The sequence below is a fragment of the Dendropsophus ebraccatus genome, chromosome 2, assembly GCF_027789765.1.
Source record: "Dendropsophus ebraccatus isolate aDenEbr1 chromosome 2, aDenEbr1.pat, whole genome shotgun sequence".
In the NCBI taxonomy this organism is placed as follows: Eukaryota; Metazoa; Chordata; class Amphibia; order Anura; family Hylidae; genus Dendropsophus; species Dendropsophus ebraccatus.
In genome coordinates this window covers 93,292,262-93,306,230 of record NC_091455.1, presented here as the reverse complement: position 1 = coordinate 93,306,230, position 13,969 = coordinate 93,292,262, and the positions used below count along the sequence as shown (strand labels likewise).

At 49.2% G+C, this 13,969-nt stretch overlaps 1 protein-coding gene across 3 annotated transcripts in view; it reads right to left on the bottom strand.

The window, feature by feature from the left end:
* RANBP9 (RAN binding protein 9) overlaps nt 1-11,508 on the bottom strand; it is a 61,363-nt gene extending 49,855 nt beyond the window's left edge. For 2 of the 3 annotated variants that reach the window (XM_069957991.1, XM_069957992.1), the window contains exon 1: nt 11,230-11,508. In XM_069957991.1, the coding sequence (XP_069814092.1) occupies nt 11,230-11,488 (259 nt within the window). In that variant the 5' untranslated portion in view covers nt 11,489-11,508. The remainder of the gene's footprint in view (nt 1-11,229) is intronic. The other variant, XM_069957995.1, reaches the window with a different exon arrangement.
* Nucleotides 11,509-13,969: the final 2,461 nt, after the last annotated feature.

The following is a 13,969-nucleotide window of genomic DNA, read 5'->3' as shown; positions in this document are numbered from 1 at the left end:
GGGCTCCCTTGCTACCATTAAGAAAGGGATGTTGAGACATTTTTTGACTGCGGCACGCATGGTTATCCCCCGACACTGGAAAACACCCAGGGTGCCTACACTAATGGAGTGGCTTAGTGAACTCAGGGAATTGGGTAGAATGGAGGAGCTGATTGCGGAGGCTCATGAGCAGTCTACTAAATTTGATAGGGTGTGGTTCCCCTGGCGCCTGTTTATGGACTCAGAGGCCTTCCTTGCTCTCACCCGTTAGGTAAGGGTGCTTTATGCTCTTATAGCGCTGTACTTGTTATGGCACTTGGCTCAGTGGTCTGCCCCCTGCCCGCCTTTCCTCCCCTCTTTTTGAGTTTCCGTTTTCCTCCTCAGCCTCCCTTTTCCCCCCCTCCCCCCCCCTCTTTTTTCTTTTCCTTTTCTCTTCCTCCTCTCCCCTGCAACCTGCAGGACTTTTTTTTTTTTTTTTTTATTAGGCTTGCGGTTTGCGTTATAGTGCACTGCCGTGTTGGTAGTACCGATGTTTGGAAATGTTGACATTGCACTGCTCTTTCTCTTGCTCTTTAAATAATTTAAAATGTGACACCAGGCGACTTGCAGGTCGTCATGTACTGAGATTGCATTGATTTTGTATATGCTGTTTGCGTTTGGTTGTCAATAAAATCAGATTACACATAAAGAACAATGAAGTAACGTAATAGAGTAATGAAAACTTCAAGTACTGAGATACATTTAGACTAGAGCTACTCCCAGATTTGCTGCTGATCAGCTCAGACACATCCTGGAGATATTGAGGGTGAAACAATGTTTTTATTCTAGGTCAACCAGCAAGGACTGTGTGATAGGGAGAAATGATCAGCTCACCTCGTATCTGTGCAAGTCGGCTCTTAAAGTGACTCTGGACCCACAATCTAATCCCCCAAACCGCTTGTACCTTCGGATAGCTGCTTTTAATCCAAGATCTGTCCTGCGGTCCGTTCGGCAGGTGATGCAGTTATTGTCCTAAAATAACTTGAAGCCCTGTGCCAAACGGGCGTATCTGTGCCCTAACTTTGCACACCCTCTCTGTCCCTCCTCCCCACCCTCTTCATCATTAGGAATGATCCAGGCAGATTGCCTCCTATTCCCCACCTGTGGCAGCCCGGCACATGGGCTGAATCGTTAAGGACCTGTGCAATGTTCAGCATGTAGAAAATGTTTCAGTGGCATTCCTAATGATGAAGAGGGTGGGGAGGAAGGACGGAGGGGTGGTGCAAAGTTAGGGCACAGATACTCCTGTTTGGCACGGGCCGCAGGACAGATCTTGGATTAAAAGCAGCTATCCAAAGGTACAAGGGGTTTGGGGGGGGGGGGGTCAGATTGTGGTACAGAGTCACTTTAAAGAATAGAAGTGGGGAGAATAATGAATCCCATGAAGACAGGCACAAAAACTCTCCCATCTCATTTTCTACCTGATCCTCGCCAGAATATGGAGAAATCATCAATATCCTAAAAAAATTTACCTATTCTGAGGCAGGATGGCACTCTGGCAGAAATACTGGAACAAAAACATCGGTGCGTCCACTAAGGCCACTCGCTCAGAGACTTGCCAACACCTAGCATGCTACATACCCCAAAACAATCCAAAAGGGATAAAATAACGGAACTACAAGAATACTCACAATTAGCAATGGTATTTGCATATGGTGCAGTGTAAACCATCTATTGGTTGTTGCTTACTTTTAATCTAGGACTCCAAATTGCTGTATGCAACCATGATTAAGCGCTATGGCACAAAATGCATTGGTTTTAACATTTTAGCTGCACAAATGTAATAAAAGTTATGTTTTTGTCTACACAGGTGGGAGTGCTGGTTCGTGCACAGAGTCTTCTTTCTTCAATCTGCACATCTGTCATATCCCATGAAGAATGTAACTACACCCTAGGCTAGGGCTACACGGCAATTGTGGCCCTGACAGCGGCCAAGCAACAAAAGATTGTTGCACTGCGCATTTTGTTGCATCACAGCCAAGGTCAGTGAATGGGTTTGTGTTGCAACTCAGAAGTCATAAGAATCTATGAGAGATGTATTTCTTCAACTGTAAAGGGATGCCCACTAAGGTTGGGGGGACTTGCCGTACTGTTCAGATTCGGCAACATTCTCTGTAACCAAATGCTCTGCATCTGACTCCTGGCGGCTTGAAAAGTTGGATGCCGCCAATAGGGCTACCAGAAAAGCATGGCTATGGCTGTATCCATGTTTTCCAGGACTCTATGGAGCTGCATACAACTTCTGCAGCCACGGGGAGTCCAATGCCAAGCATTTGGGTTCAGAGAATGTTGCTGAATCCGAACAGTTTGGCAAGTCCACTGAACACTAGTGGCCACCAATTCACCGATATACAGTGTGATCCAGGCCGAGCAAGGCAGCCGTTTTTAGTCATACCACTTCTGTCAGAGACAAATTCGCTATGTAGCCCTAGCCTAATGCATTTTATCACAAACTTTCTCTTCACATGGCAAAACTGTAAAAACTCCTTTATATACCATGGGATCTAATGGTTTCCTAGGACTACCTTGTATTATGGAGTGTACTACCACTAAACGCAGCGTTCTGTTCATCAGCAATTGACAGAACACAGATGGGCTTGGGATGTGCTAAAAATAGGGATTAGTGATCACAAGGAAAAGTAAATATACTTCTCTGCCCTAGTATAAGAGCAGCCATGCCTCCCCAATGACCTAGGCACCACAGCCACACATCTTCTGCAGAGACAACTGAAGATTTATGGCACAAAAGACAGGAGCTACTAAAAGCAGAAAGGGACTGGCAGCTCAGCCACTTCTGGGGCACAATACACTAGTGAAAGTACAGGAGAAGACGCACACTTTTTTAGGGGAAAAGGACTGTTTCATCCATTGAGAACAAGTGTTTGCTGAAATAAGACTGTATAAATACTGAGTACGTCAGCTGAAGGCTACTCCTCCCGGGGTTGCCCATAAAGATGCCCGATCGCTTGTTACTATGATGTATGAGAATTTGAGGAGTTTCATGTAAAACTGACTTGCACAAAGCCCTGACTACAACGCCACTAAATGCCTTTGGGATAAACTGAAACATGAACCGCAAACCTTGTCTTGACTTGAATGTTCTTGTGGTTCAATAGATGCAAAACCCCACAGCCATGTTTCAGAATGGAGCAGCTCCATAAGAATGCCTGTGCTTTATGAGATATTCAACAAGCACATGAGTATTCAGCATTTGGATGTCCACATTATTTTGCCTGTTACCTACAGTATGTCAACCAGAGCACATTGAAGACCATAATCTAGGAGATTTCTTCACTGAAGGAGAAGTCTGGCGAAAATTATTAAAATATTGTATTGCCCCCCCAAAAGTTATACAAATCCCCAATATACACTTATTACGGGAAATGCCTATAAAGTGCTTTTTTCCCTGCACTTACTACTGCATCAAGGCTTCACTTCCTGGATAAAATGGTGATGTCACGACCCGACTCCCAGAGCTGTGCGGGCTGTGGCTGCTGGAGAGGATGATGGCAGGGGCACACTGAGGGACACAGGGCACTGGAGGGACACTGAGCATCCCCCTGCCATCATCCTCTCCAGCAGCCACAGCCCGCACAGCTCTGGGAGTCGCGTCGTGACATCACCATGTTATCCAGGAAGTGAAGCCTTGATACAGTAGTACGTGCAGGGGAAAAGCACTATATAAGCATTTCCCGTAATAAGTGTATATTGGTGATTTGTATAACTTTTGGGGGGCAATACAATACTTTAATAAAAAAATTTTGAAGGACTTTTCCTTGGAACTTCTTGCTGGAAATAATATACACTAATAAAATAACCATTACTCATCTTCTAAAGCTGTTGTCCCGGCCAGTCATGCAGCAGTGATGTCACATGACTGATGCAGCCAATCATTCCCCTTGACAGCCTGGTGCCACACATACATGCATCAAAAAGCTTTTACTAGACAGTTTATTAAATCTGCAGTTACTAAACTACAAGAGACTAGTACGTGCATATAAGAAGACATCATCAGACATATACATGTCTGGAGTCATAGCTACGAAATCCTTGAGCGTAGAGTCACCAAGCACACCTAACTGGACTGCTTGGGCTCACATATAATGTTTATATTGGATTATGTAGGAACAATACCAATGGGGAAAAAAATGGTTGCCCAGCTACAGGATTCTATGTAGAGGACATGACATCCCAGCTTGTAAGGCTTTTTGAAAAACTAAGGCCTGAATTGCACTTCCGTAGCCATATGGGAACGTTTTCTAGTCATGCTCCGTGATCTGTACAGAGGTCATTCAGGGGGAGGCTGAGCTATTGTCAGTTATTGTGTTTTATTTATACACTGGTGTCACGCTTCACTGCAATTCTGTCTGTGATGATAAAGAGGAGACAGCTGGAAAGCAATATGCTTTCTGCTTGTAATTCTATATAAATATGGCCTATTGCACAGAACACTCCTCTTGTTATCCGTTAAAGAAAGCTGGGGGGGGGGGGGGGGGGGGGAATAAGGTGCACTGCTGTCCGTCTGTGTGATGGACACTTTTTTGACCTGTCAGTTAAATGTTGGCCTATGGATGTATTAAACACATGCACCAAGAGCCATCCCAGCATAAACACCAAACACAGTGCACAGATGACATAGCGCACAGCTTTTATTTTACCAAACCAAAGCAGTATAAAAATAAAAGCTATACTCTGAATGGTTATGTGCAACAAAGCGATTTTCTTTTACACCATTTATGAACCCGAACGCTCGGCATCAGATTCCCGCTGTCTGCCCGCTCCGTGGAGCGGGTGGATACAGCGCGAGGAACGCCTGGAAAACTGGGATACAGCCTATGGCTATATCCCAGTTTTCAAGGCGGTCCTCACGCTGGATCCACCCGCTGCACGGAGCGGGAATCATTACCAAGGGTTCGGGTTCGTACGAACCCGAACCGAACTCTGTTCGGATCATCCCTAATTCTGAATGACCAGGGCATGGTCAAAATCCAATTCTGTTTAGGCCATTGAAGTCAGTGGGGCCCATATTTGTCCGTGCACAGACACGGCAGAATCAGATTATGAAATATATAATGTACTGTATATAATGTAATGTACCGGGCCGCAGGGGTGTTAAGGGGGCTGACTTTTACATACTTGCAGCGGGAGGACAGTCCCGCTCTGGATATGTAATCTCATTGAAAATGAAAGGCATAGGATCGACAACGGACTCCGACGCAAATCTGCATCGTGAAATCCGCTGCAGATCCATTTGTGTGTGAATCCAGCCTTAGGTTACAAACACACTTGGCGGGTCTGCAGCGAGTCTCCATGCTGCGTTTTTGCAGCAAGACTCGCTGCAGATCCCGGCCCTATACTTTTAATGGCAGACAAACACGCAGCAGGGATGTACATCCCTGCTGCGAGTTTGTCAGCAGCCAACCCCATTAACCCCCCGGCCGCCGGAGCTGATACTTCACCTGATCCCGGCTCCGGCGGTTCCCGATGTCTTCAGCAAGCCGGAGCGGGGACCAGGTGAAGTATATGCTCCAGCCAGCCGCCCACAGCCCCGGCCGCCCGATTGCACGCCCCCCCGCAGCACCGATCGCACGCCCCCCCCCCCCCCCGCAGCACCGATCGCTCGCCCCCCCCCCCCCCCCGCAGCACCGATCGCTCGCACGCCCCCCTGCAGCCGCCCGATCGACCCCCCCCCTCCCCCGGGGGGGGCGATCGAGCGGCCGGGGCTGCGGGGGGGCGTGCGATCGGTGCTGCGGGGGGGGGGCGATCGGACGGCAGGGGCTGCGGGCGGCTGGCTGGAGCATATACTTCACCTGGTCCCCGCTCCGGCTTGCTGAAGACATCGGGAACCCGGGGGTTAATGGGGTGGGCTGCAGACAAACTCGCAGCAGGGATGTACATCCCTGCTGCGTGTTTGTCTGCCATTAAAAGTACAGGGCGGGATCTGCAGCGAGTCTCGCTGCAAAAACGCAGCATGGAGACTCGCTGCAGACCCGCCAAGTGTGTTTGTAACCTTAAGGAGAAGTAAGGAGGGGTTACAACTTCCTGCTCTTCAGGAGCTCAGGCAGCCTCTTTGACTCTTTATACTATAGAATAAAAGCATTTTTCTACATTATGGAAGCACAGCCAGATATATCAAAAGGTACTATGTGTCTCCTTAACCTAACAGCTATCGAACATGGTCAGCAGTTTGGGACTTTAAAGGAGTTATCCAGCGAAAAGATTTTTCCCAGTAATTGAAACACATTACAAAGTTATATAACTTTTTAATATGCTTTAATCACCTATCTGCCTCTCTTCCCTATCTTTACCCCCCCCCCCTCAACCCCCCACCAGGAAGTGAAGTAAACTCATTCTTACCTAATGACTGTTGACCCCAGGCTTTTCTGTGGAAGCCATTATGTGACAATGACATCATCAAGAGGGAGGCGGGTCTAAGCCCTGTTAGGCCAGCCTCCCTTTGTCAGATGACTCAGGTTCCTCAGCTCTGATTGGCTGAGCAAGATGTAAGCCATCTAGTCAGTTAGACATCACAGGAAACAAAGTGCATCATGGGAAAGCCCAAACCAAAAAGTGAAGCAAAAATGAAGACACCAACTGAAGGTTCAGGGACCTGCAAACAGCAGGAAATTCAAACGGAGACAGACTGAGGAGGGATGGTAAATGGGAAAACTATGTTTATGATTGACTGATTTTTTTTTTTTTTTAAATCAGCGCCGGAGTACCCCTTTAAATAAACATGTACATTTCATAACAATAAATAAAAACCCATAGGAAATATATAGTTAATGTCTGCTTTTGTATACTGCTTTTTTTTAACCCCTTAAGGACTGGGCCTGACATGGCCTTAAGGACAGGGCCAATTGTCACACTTGCGTTTTTATTTTTTCCTCCTCACCTTCTAAGACCCATAACTCCACCCATATTTCTCCACCTACAGGGCCATTTAGGGTTTGTATTTTCCAGGAGCAGGTGTACTTTGTAATGACATATCTTTTAATCTGCCATAAAATGAATGATGAAACCCCTAAAATATAATTTATGGGGTGAACCTTAAAATGGCCCTATAGTAACTCCTATAGCGCATTTATTTTTTTTCTCCTATGGGGTTGTATGGGGTGTCATTTTTTGCGTCATGATCTCTAGTTTTTATTAGTAAAATTTTGATCCATGCAGCGGGCGGATACAGCGGGAGGACTGCCTGGAAAACTGGGATACAGCCTATGGCTATATCCCAGTTTTCCAGGCGGTCCTCCCGCCGGATCCGCCCGCTGCACAGAGCGGGCAGACAGCGGGAATCATTACCGAGAGTTCGGGTTCATACGAACCCGAACCGAACTCTGTTCAGACCATCCCTAGCTAAAGGGGTACTCCAGAGGGGAAAAAGTAAATAATCACTGGATCATTTGTGCAGCCAATTCATTTCATCACAGGCCACACATTTATACTAAAAGATGTGCGGCTGACTAGAGAAAATTTACCTTGCTGCAAAAAAGATGCAATCAGCCAATTAACAAGAGCTCATTGCTGGTAGCGATTGTGGCCAGTGAGCATCCCTGCCAGCAATAATAAATAAATAAAAAAAAAAACAAACAAAAAAAAAAAAAAAAAAAAAAAAAAACACTCTTACAAGCCGTGCTATCACCACTGCAGTGGGTATGAGAGTCCTCACACGGTCAATAATCGGCCAATTTGGCTAATATCAGACAGTGTAAGGGTCCATTTACACAGAAAGATTATCTGACAAAGATTTGAAGCCAAAGCCAGGAATGGATTTAAAAAGAGGAGAAATCTCAGACTTTCCTGTATGACCTGATCTCTGTTTATAGTCTTTTTCTGGCTTTGGCTTCAAATCTTAGGCAGATAATCTTTCTGTGTAAATAGACCCTTATTAGTCATTTCTTTACACTTCTATTTTTCCCTAAATCCCTACAGCCCTGCAGGCTGTCAGCCAAGTATTGCTGTATTCAGCACAAGGAAAGAGGTATACAAGAGCCTCCTAAAAAATTGGCCAAATAACATACATGATCCAATCAGTCAGCCATATAGAGGGGGAAAACACAATCTAGTGATTTTATATTGTTTAGAAAACTGCGTGGATAGAGGGAGATAATTCCTTTCAGAGAATAATTTACATTGCAGTATTCTGCATTGGTATCTGTAAGCTAAAATCAGAAATAGGTCCTAGGTTTTGGCCTACAAATACACATACAAAATACTGACTCACACACTGTGTAAATGAGGCCTAACAATGACCTGCGCATAAAAACAGGATGCCAGCCATTTCTATTCAGAAACCATAAAACTCCTCTATTCTATGAGACAATCCATACAAGTCATTTACATGTTTGGACAGCAAGATTCAATAGTGAAATGGTGAATAGCATGAAATAATGGTAGCGTGTGAACCCCGGCCTGCTCACTGCAGCGCTATGCTATTTTTCTGCCCTTTCAGACATCAGACTGTGCCAGAATCCATCATGGGTCGCTTCGATGAGAGTCAAATGGCCGTGTAATCTTACTATGAAGTGACCTCCAAAAGCCTCTCCTGACCTGCCATAACCCCAGAGCGGGTCACTAGTCACACGCCATGATTTCACTAGCCTAGTCGTGCCTCAGTATCATGGCTCCTAAACTGTCCCTGACCCTGAACCCAGGAGCTATAGGGCCTCTCTGCTGCAATGGCATTGCTAACACTGCGGCTTCTTCTCCCTCATGGTATAGGTGACATCATACCTATACATCCACACAGCGGCTCCAGATGGGGACATTATCGCCTAGCTGACTGTTCAGACACACTGAGAAAACAACTCTAGAATTAAAGGCAGAGCCAGAAAACTAGAAAAGCAAACATATGTGAGTCAGATGTATGATGACAGATGATATGCAAATGTAAGGCTCAGGGCTCGGGGAAGGCAGCACACAGGGGTTTGCTGGATTATCTTTAGTGTTGGGTAGTGACACAGCAAATCTGCACTAACACACAGCAAGTCCATGGGATTGTGTAATGTGCACACAGGCAACAGAGGCCAGTCCTGCTGGAACACTGCGCCGCCTCTAGAACCGCTGGGATAACACAATGAAAATGGTGTTCAGTGCAAATCGCCCTTACAACAATGCGTGTGTGTGTGTGTGTGTGTGTGTGTGTGTGTGTGTGTGTTTGAGAGAATGAGGCCTTACAACTTCCCCAGCCTCCTTCACAGTGACAACCCCACCAGCAGACATGTCAGGGGGCTGACGGCGGCAAATACTGTGCAGGGGATCAGATCATGTAGAGAACAAGATGACAGATGTAACACAGAGAGAGCCATCAGCTGGGCCTAGGAGGGAGAGGAGGAGGATGGTGGTAGTGGTTGTAATATTGAGGATTATGATGGTGGTTAGCAGTAAGGAGGATGGTGGCTATAGTGAGGAGGAGGAGGAGGATGGTGGCTGTAGTGAGGAGGAGGAGGATGGTGGCTGTAGTGAGGAGGAGGAGGAGGAGGAGGAGGAGGAGGATGGTGGCTGTAGTGAGGAGGATGGTGGCTGTAGTGAGGAGGATGGTGGCTGTAGTGAGGAGGAGGAGGAGGAGGATGGTGGCTGTAGTGAGGAGGAGGAGGAGGAGGATGGTGGCTGTAGTGAGGAGGAGGAGGAGGAGGATGGTGGCTGTAGTGAGGAGGATGGTGGCTGTAGTGAGGAGGATGGTGGCTGTAGTGAGGAGGATGGTGGCTGTAGTGAGGAGGATGGTGGCTGTAGTGAGGAGGATGGTGGCTGTAGTGAGGAGGATGGTGGCTGTAGTGAGGAGGATGGTGGCTGTAGTGAGGAGGATGGTGGCTGTAGTGAGGAGGATGGTGGCTGTAGTGAGGAGGAGGAGGAGGATGGTGGCTGTAGTGAGGAGGATGGTGGCTGTAGTGAGGAGGAGGAGGAGGATGGTGGCTGTAGTGAGGAGGATGGTGGCTGTAGTGAGGAGGATGGTGGCTGTAGTGAGGAGGATGGTGGCTGTAGTGAGGAGGATGGTGGCTGTAGTGAGGAGGATGGTGGCTGTAGTGAGGAGGATGGTGGCTGTAGTGAGGAGGATGGTGGCTGTAGTGAGGAGGAGGAGGAGGATGGTGGCTGTAGTGAGGAGGAGGAGGAGGATGGTGGCTTTAGTGAGGAGGATGATGGTGGCTGTAGTGAGGAGGAGGATGGTGGCTGTAGTGAGGAGGAGGATGGTGGCTGTAGTGAGGAGGAGGATGGTGGCTGTAGTGAGGAGGAGGATGGTGGCTGTAGTGAGGAGGAGGATGGTGGCTGTAGTGAGGAGGAGGATGGTGGCTGTAGTGAGGAGGAGGATGGTGGCTGTAGTGAGGAGGATGATGGTGGCTGTAGTGAGGAGGATGATGGTGGCTGTAGTGAGGAGGATGATGGTGGCTGTAGTGAGGAGGATGATGGTGGCTGTAGTGAGGAGGATGATGGTGGCTGTAGTGAGGAGGAGGATGGTGGCTGTAGTGAGGAGGATGATGGTGGCTGTAGTGAGGAGGATGATGGTGGCTGTAGTGAGGAGGATGATGGTGGCTGTAGTGAGGAGGATGATGGTGGCTGTAGTGAGGAGGATGATGGTGGCTGTAGTGAGGAGGAGGAGGAGGATGATGGCTGTAGTGAGGAGGAGGATGGTGGCTGTAGTAAGGAGGAGGATGGTGGCTGTAGTGAGGAGGATGAGGATGGTGGCTGTAGTGAGGAGGAGGAGGATGGTGGCTGTAGTGAGGAGGAGGAGGATGGTGGCTGTAGTAAGGAGGAGGATGGTGGCTGTAGTAAGGAGGAGGATGGTGGCTGTAGTAAGGAGGAGGATGGTGGCTGTAGTAAGGAGGAGGATGGTGGTTAGCAGTGAATCATAGGGAGGTTAGTACTGCAGGAGCTATAGGCTGTCAGCTTCACAAACAACCCATCCCCCCCCTGCTGTATGATCCGCCAGCTCAGGCAGCCAAGGGTTCCCTAAGAAACGCGCCTGTAACCAGACGAATGTGTACGGGGCCCGGGCCTCCATTGTTGTGTACAGCTGACTATACGTGCTCCTATAGGTGCTAGACGGAATCCTAGTAAACACGAGCCCCTCCATGACAATCCTGCTGCCCCCTCCCCCCGGCTCCCATAACGATCTCCCACATACCCCCCGACACCCCCGTACCGCCGCCCGAGCCCCGGATCCCTCGAATCGTCGCCTCCCGGCAGCCCCCCCCGCTCCCCCGGTGCCGTACTGACCTTTGTAGTGGACCCGCAGGTTTCCGTGGGACAGGCCCAGGTAGCTGCACTTGTCCCGGGGGCTCCAGGCTCGGGGTGGCGGGTCCCGGGGGAGGAGAAGTCCCGGGGATCCCCCGACTACAGGGGCGAGCAGAGGAGGAGACGACATGAGACACAACAACACAACAAGACACAACCACACGGGGGCCGAGCGGAGCACATAACACGGCACAGGAAGCGGGAGGAGCCGCCCACAGGACGCGCACTGTGACTGACACATCCACGGGCTGCCATCTCCTCCCCCCTGCGTGGACAGGGCTCCAGCCAGCAGCCCCGGGAGGGGATGGTCACACAGCACGGATTTCCCTGTATAGGTTACCGGAGACCCTGCGGCACATTCAGGGGTTTTTATTGGAAACCTATTGTCATACACTGGGGCTGATGAGAAATAGAGGCTTATGGCTGTGGGCCTATCCGGTCATACACCCCACTCACTGGCATTAGGTGTATAATGAGGATTAATGGACGTTGTATTCAGTTATTATAAAGGATAAATAATAAAATAAATCCTCACTCACTAGCTGAAATTCATGGCTGAAGCCAGTATGGCGGTGCCCAGTCCACGTAGCCCACCACCCCTGGGTGACGCCTCCACTCAGGGAAATGGCTGGTGATTATGGGTTTCCTTTTACGTTTCCAAGCCTGGTCACTATTAAAATAATAGATACACAGTGGTACCTTGGTTTAAGAGTAACTTGGATTGAGAGCATTTTGCAAGAAGAGCTTACAGTTTTTCTAAATTGTGACTTGGTTTAAGAGCATTCATTGCTTTGGTGTAAGAGCTCCCTGTACTGGGTGGGAGGGCGAGTGGGGTTGGGGCATGATCCGTATAGTGGGGTCTACAGCCCTGTACTCTGACCCAGGAAGTCTCCCTCACCTTTCAAATCATAGCAGATCCACTTCAGGCTGGGGCTTACATCAGGGGACAGGACTGTGGAGCTAATCTCTCCATAGCTGTAACCCCTCTCTCCCCGGAGAGAGAGTGCTGTATGTATGTACCCACATCTGCCCTGCTCATTCCTTCATGCTCCCTGCCAGGGCCGGATTAAGGAATGGGCACCAGGGGCACATGCCTCTGGGCCCCCACCACAAAGGGGCCCCCACCAACCCGAACCCCGAAGCAGAGTTCCGGGTTCAGATTGGTGCATCTATGGCTGCATTTCCACGTTCCATGATCCTGTCGGATCACGGACGTGGGAATGCAGCCTATGGCATCCAGCGCTCTCCTGTGTCTGGTTGCCGCTAGACACAGGAGAGCGCTGTGCCTGTGAGCTCCTGTGAGGCGGCGCACGCCTCTTCTCTCTGGCGGGCTGTGCGCGATGACGTCATTTCATCGTGCGCCGCCTGCCGGAGAAGACGTGCACTGCAGAAGATGGCAGAGGGCCCGGCCAGCTTAGGAGCGAGGAAAGGTGAGTGGAGTGTTTTTTGTTTTTTTTACTACATCAGCACACCACAGGGGATTGGGGGGGGGGGGGGTGCAGCTACCAGCACACTAGAGGGGATTGGGGGGGATACAGCTACCAGCACACCACAGGGGATTGGGGGGGATACAGCTACCAGCACACCAGAGGGGATTGGGGGGGGGGGGGGGATACAGCTACCAGTACACCACAGGGGATTGGGGGGGGGGAGATACAGCTACCAGCACACCACAGGGGATTGGGGGGGATACAGCTACCAGCACACCACAGGGGATTGGGGGGGATACAGCTACCAGCACACCAGAGGGGATTGGGGGGGGGAGATACAGCTACCAGCACACCAGAGGGGATTGGGGGGGATACAGCTACCAGCAGGGGCGTAGCTAATGTCTCTTGGGCCCTGGTGCAAGAGGTCAACTTGGGCCCCCCCCCCCCCTTACCACATACTGACTAACACAACCGCTGCTACTGAATAAAATCCTCTGTACATAGACCAATATCACCTCATCCAGTCATATAGAGGTGGCCCCAGCTCTACACAGGCTCTATACACCATATACATTACAGTGCAAATATATCAGGTGACTCACAGGGGACGTCTTCTCTGATCGGAGTTCTTCCCTTTTCATCTTCTCCATCTGCCCAGGGCCATTATGAGAACTTTTTGGAGCCACGAATCCACAGAATCTGCCAGACAAACATATTAGGCTCCTCACACTGACACCATCCTCATCTCTCTACAAACTGCACATCTGTATTGGCCCCTTTACACCCTCATTTAGTGGGTAGCCTGACTCTATGTGACTCCCTTATAGTACATATCCCCCTATTGTATACACCCCCTGTGTAGTCCACCTTATAGATGGCCCCCCAATGTTTCCCCCTTATAGATGGCCCCCTGTGTTGTCCCTATTATAGATGCCCCCCATGTTATCCCCCATATAGATTGCCCCCATGTTATCAACCATATAGATGCCCCCCATTTTATCCCCCTTACAGATGCCCCCCATGTTGTCCCCTCCTCCTGCCCCTCCATCATACTACTACCCCTTTCATCCTCCTGCCCCTCCATCATCATACTACAACCACCTCCACCATAATACTACTACCCCTTCATCCTCCTGCCCTTTCATCATCATACCACTTCACCCCTCATCATCCTCTTGTTCCATCATCATCATACCACTACATCCTCATCATCCTCTTGTTCCATCATCATCATACCACTACATCCTCATCATCCTCTTGTTCCTTCATCATCATACCACTACACCCCTCAT